General features: G+C 41.1%; 1 protein-coding gene across 4 annotated transcripts; it reads left to right on the top strand.

Moving 5' to 3' along the window:
• Window positions 1–473: 473 nt before the first annotated feature.
• On the top strand, window positions 474–17642 carry sun2 (Sad1 and UNC84 domain containing 2). Of its 4 annotated transcripts, none has more exons than XM_069689551.1 (16): window positions 474–765; window positions 7878–7986; window positions 8116–8231; window positions 8553–8924; window positions 9135–9194; window positions 9394–9465; window positions 9935–10080; window positions 10618–10668; window positions 10753–10791; window positions 11739–11933; window positions 12024–12161; window positions 12794–12890; window positions 13250–13365; window positions 13490–13663; window positions 14777–14866; window positions 15065–17642. In XM_069689551.1, exons 2-16 carry the CDS (start codon window positions 7880–7882, stop codon window positions 15179–15181), a joined length of 1890 nt encoding a protein of 629 aa, XP_069545652.1. In that variant the 5' UTR covers window positions 474–765; window positions 7878–7879; the 3' UTR covers window positions 15182–17642. The 4 variants fall into 4 exon arrangements, with proteins under 4 accessions (XP_069545652.1, XP_069545650.1, XP_069545651.1 ...); XM_069689549.1 differs by lacking the exon at window positions 474–765 and adding an exon at window positions 5130–5336; XM_069689550.1 differs by lacking the exon at window positions 474–765 and adding an exon at window positions 6223–6744 and having other exon boundaries at window positions 8116–8219.
• The last annotated feature ends 320 nt before the right edge of the window (window positions 17643–17962 follow it).

The following is a 17962-nucleotide window of genomic DNA, read 5'->3' as shown; positions in this document are numbered from 1 at the left end:
GATTCGTTATTGTCAAACGTACCGTGCCAGGAACTGATAGGACGAGACCGGAAACAGTTTTAAACTGTACAACATCATAAGTATGGTCGTGTACAGAATAAATAAATAAATAAAAGGCACATTTCCGGTGAAAATGTCTATTCATTCTTGGGAAATACTTTAAAAAAATTGTATTAATTAAAAATGAAAACAATACATCAATAGCTTATTATAATCTATTTAATTATATAATACATGATATTACTACTATAACATCAACTGTACCAGCCCACTACTGCTGCTGCTGCCTCTAATAATAACAATAATAGCGATCATTATTATCATATTAATCATTCTAATAATACTAATTCTAATAATAATAATTGAATGATTGTTCTGAATTATGCCATGACGAGGACTTTATTTTGTAAACCTTTGCCGGAAGTGTCTCCCTTCATCCTTCTGGCTTGGCTCGGCTGCTGTCAACATTCAAAGCGGTGAAACCTCCGAGCTGTCACCGCTGGCGTCAGTCTGTTCCGCCGCTTCGTGCCTCAGCCATGCCGTCCCGGCTCACACGCAACTTCGGGAATACCATCAACAATTAAGTTTCAGTTTTGTTGAGAGAAGAGACGCGAACATGGCGGAGATGTCGCTTTGAAGGGAGCGTGTTGTTGGCGAGGACCGCAGAGAGGATCATCGTTTCCTGACCGGGACAGTTTGGTGAACCCGCCTGGTTGCGTCTGTCGTGTTGTTTTGTTTACCTGCGACAGACCGCAACACAACGAGGTGAGTTGATGAGAGCGACTCCTGCGTGTTGTCGTGTCCGCTTGATGACTTAAATGTGTGACTCGGTGTTGAAGTGTTCATCTCTGGATGCTTTCGTCAGCTGACTGGCACAATAAAAGATAAATACATGCGTAACGTAATGTGTTGTCTGCGAAACAGTTTGTTGTTGTTGTTGTTGTTTTTAAGGCGGGTCAGCTTTGTTATCGGCCACTTTAAATAAGTTGTACTTGCAACCCAACGAGCTGAGCTGCTATAACGTCACGTAGACTTTCACTTTAAAAGATAGAAATACATTGAAACGATATTTCCTTTTAAGAGCAATATTTAACACGTTTATAAATACGCGTTTTTATGGTAATTTGATTGTATTTATATTTTTTTACCTTGTATTGTCCGAGTTCTACATTTTACTCCAAAAACATGGTGGTGGAGTGTAACTAAGTACATTTACTCGAGTATTGCAATTAAGTGCACATTTGAGGTATTGGTACTTTATTTCACTATTTCCATGTTATGCAACTTTATACTTTATACTCATCCACTAAATCTTCTCTTTACGCCACTTCATTTGTCTCACAGCTTTTCTTGTTACTTTTAGGTTGGCGTTTTTTCTCACCCTCCTTCTGTCCATTGAAAACTACGTATCTCCACATTTGCTGATTTATAATTAGATTATTTTTATGATACACTGAAGGATTAAATGTTCCGAGATGCTTTGATAAAAGTCTCCCTCTTTTTAAGGTAAATACATTATTTTGAAACCTACTCGGATTTGCTGGAAAATTCAGCGTTTTTCAGAGCTTGTTGACTTTTTTAGAGTTACGTGATTCTTACAGAACAGAAACTATAAAAACAGATGATACATGTCATAGAACAAGATGCATTACTTTAGATTAAACACTAGTACATAAAGTACTTAAGACAAGCTCAACCTTGCATAACTACAGCACTAAAATGCCCATTAATGCAGCAATATATTAATACATAAAACATCATAATGTTATATGATAGTAAAATTCTAATTAGGAGCATTTACCACATGTGTACTTTTAATTTTGATACTTAAATTACATTTAACTGATAATGCTTACACATTTTTACTGAAGTGAGGCTTTGACTGCAGGACTTTCACTTGTAATTTTTTTTTTCGTGTGGTATTATTACTTTTACTTAAGTAAAGGGCCCAAAAAAGCAAGAGGAAATTGCGTATCCTATGACAGTTATGCTAAAATTTTATTTTTTAAAATTGTAATGCATCGAGGTGCTTCCACTACTGCTTATCTACATGGACATGAGGGCATTCATTCTTAGTCAAAAGTCACATGACATTTTATCAAACTGGATCACTCACCTCTAGGAAACTGGTCGGTGTACACGCTTTGGTGATATGCCGAAGCAAATTAGTCTGTTCAACAGTTAAAAACATGTTATGGTTGCTGTGACTTTGTACGTATTTATTTTAAGAAATGATTCATAGCACTTTTCAAAAACATTGCTACAAAGTGCCTTACAGTGAAACAAGGATTTTGCAGCAACAAATGGTCAAAACTACAAAATGAAAATTGACGTAGTAGCTGATGAAATAAATATGTTTTAGGAGGGATGGGGGACACCGAATGTGGCCGCCTGAAATTCTCCGGCAGGGATACTCGGACAGCTGAGGAACTGTGGAGCTCAACGTCGTTCCAGAGGGTCCACAGCTTGCCCATAATTCCTCAGTCCTATTGTAAACCAGGATCCAGCGTCTATAAATGGACTACAAAAATCCAGAAAGGGAGCATCTGCTTCACATTGATGTTAACAGACCTCTTTAGGTAGCTGCTTGGCTAAATAACTACTTACATTTAAACTTCACAAACAGCTTGAGGTACTTTGTGTGGAGCCCGTGCACACAGATGACTCATCCACTCTGTATGTCCTAATGTTAGCCACAGTCTCAAACCATTTGCCAGTCAGTTGTGGTTTGATGGAGACTAATTCTCTGCATTCCTTTCTTTGCCCGCTCCTTCCCACTGTTTTCACTTTTTTTTTTTCCCTCCTCGGCTTTTTTTGTTTCTGCAGCTGTTCCTGTAGTTTTCCACTCAATCAGAAAACCTAAAACTCGTTCAGACCCACAGGATTATTTTACACACATTCCTCTTTCATCTTTCCTCCCGTTTGGCATTTCATGCCTTTGTCCACCAGTCTGTCTCTCATTTCTCTTTCACTGCCTTTCTCTCCACACCCAGTGTCATTGTCCTGCTCTGGTCTTGCTCTTTCTCTCCCCCCCCCCCCCAACCATTACCTCTACTCTTGTACTACCATGTCATTATTTCCTCTTTGTCTGTGTCCTGCCAGTGTCAGAGGTTTGGATACTGGACCGGGAGCAGCGCCCCACCCTGCCCCTCCCGGGACAAACACCACTACCACATCTCAGCCTCTGCTCCTTCAGCTAGAGATGTTTTGACTCATTCAAGATTCCTTCCAGGGGCTTATAGGGTTCACATCTGTTTCTATGCCTGTGTGTGTGTGTGTGTGTGTGTGTGTGTGTGTGTGTGTGTGTGTGTGTGTGTGTGTGTGTGTGTGTGTGTGTGTGTGTGTGTGTGTGTGTGTGTGTGTGTGTGTGTGTGTGTGTGTTTTACTAGCACGGGTCGACACCACGTTAAGCAGTGCTCATGCACTCAAAATAATTTAGCTATTAGAGTATTTGCTTAATAATGATTTCATTACCTTTTAATTCCTGTGAGGGGATCTGAGAACCAGCTCTGTGCTCTCCAGGAGACTCATGAGTTTCGCACTGCTTCCATTTCACTTCTCATGGGCAGAGCAGTGACAACACCTGACATGCTGAGACGGTTTGAGTTGGACAAATTTGTTTTAATCTAAGTTAGAGGTCTCCACTGGTCTCCTCCTTCGTGGTCAATGCAGGTTCATTTTTCCAATGAGTAGCTTTTGTCTCTTGCTGCACATGATTGCCTCATTGACTTGAATCAGGCTTCCTTCTATCTGTTGGGGGATGTTCCCATCATGCGGATATTCGCCTAGTCATGGCTTTACAGACTGCCCATGTGCACACGGAGGAATCATTCCTCAAGGACACATGGGGTCGTGTGGTGCAAGTCAAGTGACTGAGGCCAACCATGCTCTCTCAGCAGCCCTTCAGCGGAGCAGCGAGACTCTTGGAATTGAAATAGAAAGGCTTAAATTAAACCCATTCCACGACAAAAGCAGCTTTTCAAGTTGAATGGGTAATTGTAAGACAAAAATTTGGTTTCAGATAAAATGGAGACACGATTATTCTGAAACAAAGAAGGCAAGGCCACAGAAGAGTGTAGGAAGCAGGGAGCAGCGGAAAGATAGAGATAGCTTTGTGCTGGATGTCCTCTGGATGTTGAGGAGGGGAAATGTGCTGAGCTAGATGCCACTCAAAGGGGAGGCGGGGATTTGAGGGAATTAAAGTACAAACTGCCCCCTTCTCTACACTCTTAGCCAAAGCCTCTTGACACACTAAGAAAGAAATGCTAAATGTGTGAAAGGGACATGATTGTGTCATTAGTTACAGATACACGTCCTTGTGGCTGTGGAGTCAAAATATTTTTGAGTCTTGTCACTGTTTCTTTCTGGCTGATGAAAGAGTCTACTGAGTGGTTTCAAAGCACGGCCCCATCCATTTTTATTGTCTGCCTGTAATACAGTATCTCTCATCAGGTAATTGAAACTAATTCACCTTTTACTATGTTCACATTCTCCCCGGGTACGGATAAGATCCCACTTACATGAACATGGTGGTTTTATAGACCCAAGAGGGAAGGTTACGTTATCGACACACATTTAAAGCTAATCAAATAAAATGATAGCTCGCAGTCAGTTTGCTGTGTTATAAATGTTTGTTAGGTACAAAGGCAAGTTTTGTAAGATGCAGCTCCACGGTTCAAGGAGATGTTTTGGAAATCTCACGTGTGGACTGTTTGCAGCTGCTGCAAAGTACTTAGTTTCAGTAAGTGTTTGTGCGAATTCACAGTAAACAGTGTCAGTGGCAACCACAGCAGTGGGCTGCTGATAGGCGTCGTCAAGTACTGTGTGATGTTGCTGTTATCGCCTGTTTGGTTGGTGACATTTTGTTTTCATGTGGCTCTGTTGAGCCGTTGCATGCACAGGACCAGTGGAGGAAGATCAAATAAAATAAAAAAAAAGATGCCTGCAATTAAAGTAGTAATATCAAGCGTGTATGCTACAGAAGGCCTTAATGGAAAAACATCTGAATTGGTGATGAGTATTCAAGTCAACACTGACAAAGGAATAAAATTTAGCAAAAAGATGCGCCTTTTTTTGAAGCGAACCTTTCTGTGTGCGTGTGTGCTTTCACACCTACTTCCTGTCTGCTCGGTACAAACGGCCACAACTTCCCTTTCTGTTATCTTCTGCTGCTCTCTTCAGTTGCATGCGTTGGCTGCACTCGGCTGTCACGTCCCGGGACAACGACATCAGGACTCTTATTGAATGTTGAGAAGGTTCTGAGCCTAAACGTCTCTTTTCCTGAGAGAAGGGAAACAGTCCGATGTTAAAGATTGGATCACAGAGAGAATCTGGAGGTTGGTGGATTTTATTTTTTTTGATAGTGTGGAGTCAAACAAAATGGAGATAGAAGATTGAGATGTGGTCGTCACAGAGGTGGACTAACATCTGTCGCTTCCTCCGCTGGGACTTTGTAGCGTCTCACGTTCATGGCCAGATGGTCTGGCCACTTGGTTGGAGCCGAGTCAGGAAATCAGACATCAAAATGCTTCATTCTTCCTGACAGTGAGTCTGTGTGTTCTCTCATGATGGCACACAGCTTCAGGATTTTGTGCAAACCACTGAATTAAACTTTGATTCTCCTCAGTTTTATTTGTACTTGTTTTCTACCTGCAGCTCAGACGTGTGGGGAAACCACAGGGCACAATCTGCGGAGCTGGTCACGTGTTCTTATCACTAATATTCAACAGAAAACACAGTTAGATTAGTCAGTACAGGGACTTCTTGGCATATTGGAACAAAGTCTGTCTGAAAAGAAAAACCCCAAAGGAATAATGTCTTTTGTGTTTTCTGTAAATGAATTTAAGGTACAACAGTAAACTCGCCACAGAAGTTGGCACAGCAAACATCGAAGTGCTTGAGCTGTGGTTTATGCTAATTACCGGCACTGTGAGGACACATTTTTTTACCAGAGATTGCTCCGATTAAGATGCTGGTGTTACATAATCTCTGTGATGGCTGCTGTGCTGACAGTTACCCTTGTAAATACTTTGTAACGTACACAACCAGAAGCAGCTGAAAACAGGTTGCTTTCTCCACTTTCATAATAGACTGCACGTCACCTGTTGTTGAACTGGGATATGTTTTCCTCTCTTGAAGTGTGCTGGACTAGTTGAAGTAAGGCAGGATTAGTGCGTGCTATTTGTCGCTGTGCAGGATCTGTTTTGTACTATGTATTGGAAAAGGTGTCCGTCGTAGAGCACTAACGGTGTCTGTATTTGTTCTGTAAACTGGTGTGTGCGTGTGTTTCTGTGTTTGGATGTTTGGGCTTTTTTATTTATGCTCCGTAAAGCTCAGTGAGTGTTTGAGCAGCAGGACAGATTAGTTGGATTACCGGCGACCAAGATTATCTGAGAGAGCATCTGTCAGATATTTACTGCTCATATTCCCATGACTGTACATAAACTACAACATCACCTGTAACTGCTGCTGGACACTGTTAGCTTCTCCTTTATGTACCTCTGCTGTTTAAACTGATACAAATATTAATATTGCTGTGACTAATGTTATTTGTTAGAACTTTAAGAGATACAGAAACTACTTCTTCTGTCACTTCCACCATCATACTGTACAACCTCAACATTTTCTGCTGATTGTGCTAGTTTTGCTACCAACGTGAGGTGTGATCAAAAAGTTCTTGTTGCCAACAGAATGAGTTCAACACCGGGATGCGCATGAAGCAGGGGCAAGCGATAACTGTCATGAGTGAGTTATTTCGTGGTCAACATCAGCACTTGTGTTCCACGTGTTTTTGTGACCGCTGGTTTGTGCACCCGGGTGATTTCACCATGGATTTGAGCAGAGAGTGCACATCAAATATTTGATCAAACTCAGGAAATCGGGAATAGACACCCTTGACATGCTGCAGAAAATCTACAACAATGAAGCAGCGAGCTGGATGAGGTGTTTTTGAGTCAGCTCAGGACTGCAACCAGGTGGGAATCCGAGGAGAAACATTTGGCGCGAACAGGCTGAACTGTGGTTTGGATTCTCCAACGTGACAACGCGCTCGCTCACGATGCGTTGAAAACGTGCACGTTTCTCGCCTCCAACAACACAATCACAATTGGCTTTCTGCGACCTTTTTTTGCTCCACAAAAATTTGACACAAAGTGTGACGTGCGCTCTCTGCTGTTTCAGGTCTGTGATGACATCACAAATGCACGTAACACAGCTGCTGATTTCGATCAAGCTAAGACACTCGGAGTCGTTAATCACAGTTGTTGCTTCCTCCAGCTTGATGCACATTATGGGCTTCACTCACTTTGATAATTGAGTAACTTGAAACCGAATGACTTTAATGTGAGAATAGCCCATTTTCTGGATCTTACATTAAAGGGAGTTTGCTGGAATCGGGTTTTGGACTGTTAGTCAGACTAAACAATACATTTGATGAAGTCATCTTGGGCTCCAGGGAATTGGAATTTTGGATTATTTTCTAATGTTTTTACAGATTACTGAATTGATATAAATTGTATCTGCTGCCATAACCTCGGTTTATGTCAAAGGAAATTATTGTATGTTTAAAAAATGGAATTTAATGCTCCAAAACCTAATTTACTGGGGAAAGATATTGACAAAATGCTCAATTATTATCACTATGCTTATGGACCTTCTTACTTGGTGATTGTGTATGACATCTACCTTCAGATGGCAGATGAAGTCTCTGTAACTGCACGACAAACCGTATTAAGACACATTTTAAAGCATCGTTACATATTTTTCAACCGTTCAAACACAATGCAACGGTTTTCCCTGAAGACTTTACTCCATCAAATAAAAATCCTGACATGTATCTTATAGCACTCAACTGATCAGAGGAATTATGTGTCTTTCAGTCATGTCTCGTAGAAGTTCTCGTCTGATGTCCGGTGGCTACTACAATTCAGATGAAGAGTCTGACTCCAGTAGTGTGACAAACATATCCTACCGAGAAAACGCTGTCAAGTAAGCAACTGTGTTTCTGTGTGTGTGCTCAGGCTCGTTTTGTTTAAAGCTTGGATTCTGGATTCTGATTGGCAGCCTGCGATGTTAAAGCGGTCATTCTCCTGTTTCTAACACAACTTTCTTCTTCAGGGTTTTCAAGAAGAAGGTGGGGAACCGCAAGGCCGCCCCCCGGACCTCCAGTAGAGCCGATAGCAATGCCAGTTCTGCCACCCCCGAGACAGCTGTCACTGCAGGCCAGTGTGATGGTAACATTCAGTCACTACAGTACAGCAGCAACATCATATTCTGTTCATATAAAAGTAATAATAACAGCATGGATGATTTTATGAAGCTTTAAGAGGTAACTAACCTGTAAAAATGTTTAGATTAGTATGAACAAAAATCGGAAAAAATGCACCGCAGCTTTCTGCTGCAGGTTTATTTTTCTATAATTTAATGACAAAAGTAAACAGCTTTCAAACAACATTGATCGCAGCACTTTCTATAGGTTTAAGTAAATCAATGCATCGTACCACAGTATGAGCTTTCATATTTATCGTCCTCCTCGTGTCTCTTCTGCCTCTCAGGTCTGAGTCCGTCTCCCTCAAGCAGTCAGACTCAGCCCACCATGAGGGCCGTTCCCTACTTCCCCACCACGGCCACCCCTCGGCCTGCCCTGACCCCGTCATCCTCCCGGAGCCAGACCCCCACACGGCACCCCGCAGGACCTCCGGAGAAGAGCCCTCACGCTGAGCTCTACAGCTCCAGCAGGCTTGGATTACTCCTCAGATTCAACCACAAGCAGCTGAGTCAGAGTGGCGTGGACAGCTCGGGGTACTCGTCCTCCGAGGGCACCTACGGGAAATCTGTAGCTGCTCCCGGTAGAGTCAGCAGTAACAATGGGGCTCCCGGTGCTGGATACAGAAGCAGAATGAGCAGTGCCTTCTACAGTCTGACCGGTGAGTACTGGACTTTGTGTGTGTGTGTGTGTGTGTGTGTGTGTGTGTGTGTGTGTGTGTGTGTGTGTGTGTGTGTGTGTGTGTGTGTGTGTGTGTGTGTGTGTGTGTGTGTGTGTGTGTGTGTGTGTGTGTGTGTGTGCGCGCACGCTGAGGTGTGTCTTTGTACTATTATCTAATAATCTCTTTATTTATCTCTCATGTTTTTGGCAGACTCAGCCTCATTGATGGCCGCTGCAGGACAATCAAAAGTACTTCATCTGACATCTTTAGGTATGTGTTGTTTAAGTTTGTCTTCATGTACTGTATGAACTATAGGTACTTCTTTAGCTTGTTATTCTACCATTGTTAAGAGAATGTGTTGACCTGTGCCTGTACATTACATACTTCTCTCACATACCAGTAGGTTTATGTTTTCACAATCGCTGCATGTGATTTGGCTCCAAGTCAACTCTGCATTTCTTCCCTGCAGCTAATACTTTATTCAGCCGTCGAATGAAGAAGGCTTGTGGTCTGGTTCTCCTCTTCCTCATCCTGCTTCTATGTAAGTAATATAAATATTTACCAGATACAAGTTTGCATGTCGTCATTGTGGAGACACCTCATCATTCCCTCGGACACCTGGGAAAAAAACTGAAAAAAAGGATTTTATCGAGTTTTGATGATTGTGCTCTAATTCTTTTTTCTTTTTTTTTTATATTTGCTTATATTTTCACACCTTTTTGCAATATGACTATACACTTGGACACCATAGATTGAAGTGCTCAGGATTTCCCCCAGGAAGTTAGAAGAGGTGGTAGGGTCTGCCGTAAAATGTATGTGACTCGGTCTGTTCTGCTTGTGTGGTGAGTTCGTACTCAAACATCTCCACCTGAATGAGTCACGGTAAATGACTCATTTATTACAAGTCACACATGTCTTTGATCTTAGGACGCTCGTGGAGTGAAGTGATGTTTGACTGTGTGCGTTTCTAGGTGCTGTTCTGAACTCACTGTCCCTCCTGTTTTCTCCAGGTATTTGGTTGCTCCTTCCCCTGTTGTCCTCTTTCATCTCCCGCATGACTGTCACAAAGACAAAACCCATGAGTCCACCTGTTATCACCGCCACTCCTCCTCCTCTTCTTCCTCAACCCATCACCATGTCTTCTACACCTGTGGTGGTAGGGCTCGACTGCAGATCTTCTGCAGCTCACTATGTTTACTGCTCGAGTTGATCAGCATTGGATGTGTTGGAGGGTGTTTATGTAGACATTAATGCAAACAAGTACAAGTGAGTTCACATATGGGATTAATAAAAACGTAGTAGTTGCACAATTGAACAAGCACGCAGTAACATTACCTGAATATGAGTAACTCAACAAACACAAGCAAAAAGCTTACATTTATTTTGTAGAGCAGGTTTCAGATTTGGTGACTTCTTCTTTCGGAAGTTCAGAGGTTCTCCAGTCATCTCTGAAGCATTTGAGGGGCCCAAACATGATAAATATACATTATATTACATTACTATATATCTATTATGAAGCGCATTCAGTACACTGTATATAACAACAAACTGTAAAAGGTTATTTACAAGTTCCTTTTTTTTAAATAAATACCATTTTTTGGGGGGGGGTTGCTCAAATTAAAAAATTTTACTCTGTAATTTTTCTTTTGTTACTTTAATACTATCATGTGTTTTTGTTTGTTTTTTTGTCTAGGACCCAGCTGTTGTGTCTGCTGCTGTAGAAGAAAAAATGCAGCAGCTTCTGGTAAGAAACAGTTTGTCTGCAACTGTGTGAGCTTTAAAACCACGTTGACATGTTGCTGTGCAGTACTTACTGTGCTTGTTTCAGGTGAAGCTGCAGCAGAAGCAGGAACACCTTCTCTCCCAGGTGAGAGAATCGCTCTCTGTTTGGGCCACTTTCTTTCTTTCTCTTTTATCCCCTCCGTCCTCTCTTTGTCCTTTTCCTCTCGTAGTTCTCAATGGGGGCCCTGTGGTTGGTGAAAGGTTCTGACCACAGATGTCAGGATTGGAAACTAAACCCAGCTGTGCTAGAGTAACACCTAGTGGTGAAGATGAGAAACTGCAGAAAGTAAAGGCAGATTTTCAGCATGATTTCGTAGCTCTGTTTATTTGTGTTTTCAAACTTAGAAGAGCTCTAGAAGTGCTGGAACAACTGTTCTCCAATTGTCAGAAACAAAAGGCATGAGGCCTTGTTCAAACAGATTTTGTTATCTTTACTAATTTGAAATTCACGGGTACAAAGTATCATATTTTGGTGGTAAACTTGATATTAAACCTATTAGATTCATGTATCAACAGCTCTCCGGTCCAAGCTAAAGCTGTCCGTATTAACAGCCTTCTTTAAGAGGTAACTCAAAGTTGCTTATATTTTGGATGAACCCTGTAAGAGCTCTGTAGAGTTTTATTCGACCCATGACGCCTCTAGAAAGCTCTGCAGGAACCTCCTCCACCACCGAGCCTCCAGACTTTACTTTTCCTCAGATCTCACCACAAGTCCCGTGATAACTGACTCGATCAGATCATATGTACATATTCATATCTATGCAGTCCTGTATATATTATTCAACTACTATACTACGTGTATACATAAAGAATTGTACATAGACCCACGTCAGATCCACTACTACTACGGGTATCATAGGGTCGGGCAAATACACAAATATATCTTTATATTTCTATATCTATGTTTTTATATTTAGTCTTTACTTTAAACTTCTATTTCCTTTGTGTTGCACTGACTTGGATTGTTTTCAGTGTCGTTGCACCCTGTGCAGTGACAATAATGGAATTGTGATTTGGATCTCCTTCCCTCAGATAAAGGAGGGACTGCAGCTGGACCTGCAGGACATGAAATCCCAGGTGGAGGCTGTGGACTCAGACGGCCGGCTGCGTCTGGAGCAGAAGGTCGCTGGGCTTGGCAGGCAGATGTCAGCTTACCAGACAGACATCCACTCTGCTGCTGCCAGTCTCAACCTCAGGATCCAAACTTTGGAGGCCCAGAATGCCGAGGTAACAGCGCCGAGATATTAGTCAACCCCGTCTCCTCTGTTGTCTCTCAGTTGTTTCCTTGATTGTAATGTGACTTCCTGTCTCTTGTAGCTGTCCCAGGAGTTGTCGTCCATCCAGCTGATGCCTCCTCCAACCCCCTGTCCTGATACCATCACCGCCCCCGTCCACAACCAGCTCACCCCAGAGCTCCAACAGGCCATGGAGAAGTGGCTCACTGACCGCATCAAGGTAACTGTGGATGGTCTGTCAGGCCAAAGAACCCAGATACCGTAAATATAATCACAATACAAGGAAGTCTGTTATTTTCAGGTCTGTGGCTACATATGAATTATTGCACTCAGCAGTGATCACGATTGTTTGAGCTGACCACAATCATTTTGCATAATTGAGACAGTCAAGAAAATTTGGATGAAACAGACAAATGTTGTGTTTGCATCACTATTTCCACATCGTTTTCCATCATTTGAGGTTCAACTGTTGCTCCTTTAATGACACATCATTTCGTTTCGCCCTCTTCTTCTGCCGTGGTTTAATGGCATGAGTGGACAATTAGCACCATCAGCTGTTTAAATTGAGACATTTAAATTCTAATGTTTAACTGGCCACAATTTGACAAACACCCATGAACATTAAAATGATGGATTTGGTTGCAAACCAAACACCACAGCCTATAAAAGGCTCTTTGTTTCTTCATAAGCTGAATGTGTATGTGTAACCTGTGACTGGCCTTGTACTGTAATGGCATGACATGAACAGAAAATGAAATCATCAATCGCAATTTTATTGTATGACAATTAATCGTCAACTAAAATAAATGATTGTGACGGCCATACTTACAGTATCATCTCTTTGTGAATCAGGAGCAGGAAGCCATCATGCTCCGCGACAAAGGAGGCTGCGAAGACTCTGGACGTCCCGTGGCCGACAAAATGGCCGACTTTGCCCTGGAGACTCAAGGTCAGGAATGTGGGGTTAAAGGTTGAATTATATCTGTGACCACCCAGTTTGATGAACTCTGCACACTGTTTTTGTGTTTTTACACATTTCTATCAGAAACATTTGGATGTTGGTTTGTTTTCTACGTTTTCATCATTTTCTGATAAATATTGCATTCTTTCATTTCTCTTTATTGCAAAGATCATTATCGTCTCGTTCATTTTGCATTACAGGCAATCAAAGAATATTTATAGATTCAACAAAGAAGCCTTAAACTGCTGTTTTACATGGTGTGTGTGTGTGTGTGTGTGTGTGTGTGTGTGTGTGTGTGTGTGTGTGTGTGTGTGTGTGTGTGTGTGTGTGTGTGTGTGTGTGTGTAGGTGCCAGTGTGGTCAGCACCAGGTGTTCGGAGACGTATCGTATCCGTTCAGCGTGTGTGACCCTGTTTGGTTTCCCGCTCTGGTATCCGTCTGAAAGCCCACGCACCGTTATTCAGGTACAACGATCATCTTCCTCTCTCTGTTTTAAGATTATCAGCAGTGTCAGTTTTACTAACCTCGTCTCCTCCCCTCCCTCCTCCCTCTTCCTCCCTCCTCCCTCTTCCTCCTCCCTCCTCCCAGGGCTACCCGGTGCTGCTTCCGGGGAAATGTTGGGCATTTCACGGTGTCCAAGGCACTCTTGTCATCTCCCTCTCTCACCCCGTAAGGATAACTCATGTGACGCTGGATCACCTGCCGCGCTACAACTCGCCCACCGGCCGGATCGACTCGGCACCCAAAGACTTTGAAGTCTACGTGAGTTCTCCGAAAATGATGTCGGATAAATTGCAGATTTAAAAAGTAATAACACCCGTCAGTCAAACCTTTAGTAGCAATTTTGGATTCAGTATTGTTGAAATTTTCATTTCTAGCAGTACAATATTTAATATACGATTTTGCGATATAGTAAAAGTATACTATTCCAAGTTTGGTACTTGGATATATAAAAATGACGGGTTCCCAGTGCTGACTGACATGGGTGAGAAAAAAATTGATATTAGATTCTAAAAATATTTCCTATTGCAGTGGTTCTGAACTGTTCTACCCTCACCACTCACCTCCTTAGTCATTAAATCACAACACAATTGTTTTAAATGTCTGATCCACTCACTCATGCACATTTTAAACAAATGAAATAAACCACAAATGTGCATCAAGGGCTAAAAATCGAATTAAATTAAGGCAGTTTTATATTGAATGACAAGCATATATTTTTTTTAAACAAGTTTAATCTGCTGATGCTCACCAAATTTCAACACTCTAAGTTGAACTGTATGAAATATGAAATATTCTTATTTATTTTGAACTGCATAAAAAGGCAGACTAATGTTATTCTAACTGTTTACAAAAGCTCAAATGAGAACAAACTACTGAGGTGACAGCTTTAGTTTTGGTCGTTTCTGTTATGACAACCCTGGTAACAAACATTTACCGCACCCAGACTGCATCATTGAAAAATGTATGAACTTCAAAAATAAAAGTGCAGGAGAAGAAGTTCTGCAGACTTCAAAATAAAAGTCTGACTTTTTTCCGGACACTTTTTTTTCACGTCTGCAACCCACTCAAAATTGCCGCGCGACACTTTTGAGTCATGACCCTCCTGTTGAGAACCACCGGCCTACTGCTTAATGAAGCTCCATTTTTATAATGGACACCTTTCCTTTTCAGGAGCATGAATTAGGCTTCTGGTTTGCTGCTTTTTGTTTCACTCATGATCATTCTGACTGGAAGCTGTAAAACTGTCAGCTACATTTCACTAAAGTAAAGTCCTATCTCTATGAGATTAAAGCTAAGAGAAAGAAAGACTGTCACACGAAGCAGCTTTCTGATGGTGAACTCTGACATAGTTATAATTTCCTTCTTTCCCAGGGGATGAAAAATGACACAGAGGAAGGCACCCTGCTGGGGACATTCACTTACAATGAGAACGGAGAGTCAACGCAGACGTTTCATCTGCCTGTAAGTTCAAACTGATAAATCGAAATGCACATCGCCATGATATTTACAGAAAGACCGAATTACTTCCTGTTCTATAGGAGAAGTTTGAGGTTAGCAGAAGCAATTGTTGCTCTTGAATGTCCTCGCGCACTAATTTAGACATTTCCAATCTTCTCTCTCTCTTTTCTTTTCCCCTGTGCCCCCACCCTCCTCATCCAGAACCCGAGTGACGAGGTTTATCAGTTTGTGGAGCTGCGTGTTCTCACTAACTGGGGTCACGTCGAATATACGTGTCTCTACCGCTTCCGTGTGCATGGAAAGATAGCCTCCACATGAGGCTCGACGGCTCACCGAGATCGGCGGCACGGCTCAGTCCAACATATCAGAAAATATATTTATACATATGTACGCTTTGAAAATGGTCCGAGGTTTGTTCAGGGTGAAATACTACTGAGAAAATGTTAAGTGTCACTCAGCTGTGCGTGTGTGTGTGTGTGTGTGTGTGTGTGTGTGTGTGTGTGTGTGTGTGTGTGTGTGTGTGTGTGTGTGTGTGTGTGTGTGTGTGTGTGTGTGTGTGTGTGTGTGTGTGTGTCGACAAGTTCTGCTGTTTTTGATCGTGTATGTTAAAATGACAAAAAAAATGTAGGGCTTTTTTTGTGCAGTGCACATTTGGCTCTTAATAATCGCAGATCTCTTTTTTTTATTTTATTTTTTTTATTATTTGTTTCTTAAAACCAAAAATCGAACTAGTCAAACTTTTAGGAGTGTAAAGTTCCGGCAACTTTATGCTTTAAGTCATAGGAGCGTGCCACAAAATAATATCTAATCTTATTATTATTTATATTTACCAGGGTTTTCCTAATTCATGTTTATACAACGTACAATCCCACCTGGGAGCTCCCCGATAAAATAATATTTCTTCAAATATTTCCTCTGGACTGCCCCAGTCAGCGGAGAGTTAAACCCTCAGTGACACGCCAGATTTCTTTAGGTGGTTTTGGGATTTAAACCAGCAGCTGCTGCTTCTAATCGTTCCCCTCAAGGCTTCCTGTTACATCTCCTCAGTAATAATAATGAAGTTAAACAGGCTTATTTCTAACAAGCCTGGTCCATTTTTGGACACTAAATTCATTTTAACATTTCATATTTTTTACAACATAAAGGTCCAGTTTGCGAAGTTCTCAATCAAACATGTTGCTCGATATCTGAACAGACTGAAACCAGTTTTGACCGAACGTTTGTTCTGATTTTTTTGTTGTGCCTGGCAGGTACAAGATATACAGAGGCAGCAGTGAATGCTTTTTATCAGTATTCTTTGTTGTTAAGTTAAATTTGGTTCAAAATTCCTTTTTATCTTTTAGATAAAATATGCAGCTTTAAAGCACAAGTTTTTTGTTTTCATTTCTGCTACTTGATTACTTGAAAACCTTTTATTCAAACCTCTGAAAGACTTGTTTCTACTTCTTTGTACACTTTCATTTTGTATGAGCTACTCAAGCAGGAGAGAAAGGTTTTATTTATTTGCTAGGTAAGAATGTTCATTTGAAAATCCATGTGTTGTATTGGTTTTGTAGGATCGGCTTGGCAATCATTTTTCATGATCAACATGCTATTCATGTGAAAAATCATTGAATTTGTTAATGGACTGCACTTATATAGCGCTTTTAGGACGCTTTTACAAGCGTTTTACAGCTGTCGCCTCCCATTCACACACAAACCAATGATGACAGAGCTGTCATGCAAGGTACACACCTGCTATCAGGAGCAACTCGGGGCTCAGTGTCTTGCCCAAGGACACTACGGCATGTTGATGGAAGGAGTAGAGGATCGAACCACCTGCATGAACCTCACCCACCAAACGATATACTGTTAAAAATCTGGAAAATTCCTCAGAACTGCCGAACTTTTGTTTTTGTGTATTCGTTGGACGTTTAGACTGAAGATGGAGAAGAAAATATGAATATTTTTATTATGATAGGCACTGGAGGTGATTTCAGGTGAAAATCTATGATTTCTTGCTCGTGTTCTTGTTTCCAGACAGCTCAGATTTGGATCATGACAAAGTTAACTGCAACACAGGATCAGGATTCTTTTTGTAATTATTTGTGCTTCTTTAAGATGTATCGAAGTAAGATTTTGAGCTCGCAGCCAAAGTTTTGGTCAGATTTACAATTAGTAAAAAGAAAGATGAAGCCATATTGTTCCCATTCATTTTTAAATGAGTGCTTCCCCATAGAAATAAGAGTACATTTTTACAGTGCGTTGCGATCTGTAGTTAAACTGGAAATAATTGTAGTTTATACAAGGTATTTGATAAACAATGTCATTTGTTTCATTTACAGTTTTTACTTGTAGTTATTTAATAGCTCAATTATGCATAACCAGAGGATTTACAAAGTACAACGTACGTCTAATACCACCTAAAACCTCAAAGATTTGTTTTCAGATCTGAAGGATGTCATTGAACAGCCTGTACAGTTCTTTGACCTCGCTGTCTGTATAGGTGTCATTTCCTGAACACACGAGTCAGATTGTAAAAATACTCTTACATGATTGCTGGTATGAACCCGTATGAGCAACATGGAGCATATTGCTTCAGTTCATCACTTTCAATCAGGTTGGTCTTCTCCATCCTGATGTGGTAAAATGTGTGTTTCACAAGACAGAAAAAAGCCAAAAACCTGACTCTTCTCTTTGTATTAACAAATATAGTGTCATATACTGCCTGAGGTGTTTTGACTATACATGCCTGTTTGTAAGCCAAGTGTTTGATTTGTTAAGTAAACATTGAAACACATGCTTGTCGTTGAATTTATTTTAATTTTATTTTCCATATCCAATTTCTTCATTTGTGGAAACATGCTTATTACAGAGCATATGTACCAGATCTATTACAATATTCGATAAAACTCACAACAATTCTAAAAGTCCAGCTGCCTTTTTCAGCCTCCCTCTCAGGCTGGGTTGCATGTTTTCTACGATTACTTAGAATACAGATGAAACCTTTTACATTTACATTAAAGCATTTAAAGAGATACAACACCAACCAATATAAAAAAAAATTATTGTTTGTATCTATAGACAAGGGAGAGTAACAACAAAGTAACATTTTTATAA

This window comes from Brachyistius frenatus, unplaced genomic scaffold (assembly GCF_029030835.1).
Source record: "Brachyistius frenatus isolate BFR_SWC_R1_liver_20210118 unplaced genomic scaffold, ASM2903083v1 Contig_7, whole genome shotgun sequence".
NCBI classification, from domain to species: Eukaryota; Metazoa; Chordata; class Actinopteri; family Embiotocidae; genus Brachyistius; species Brachyistius frenatus.
This window is presented reverse-complemented; position numbering and strand designations above follow the sequence as displayed.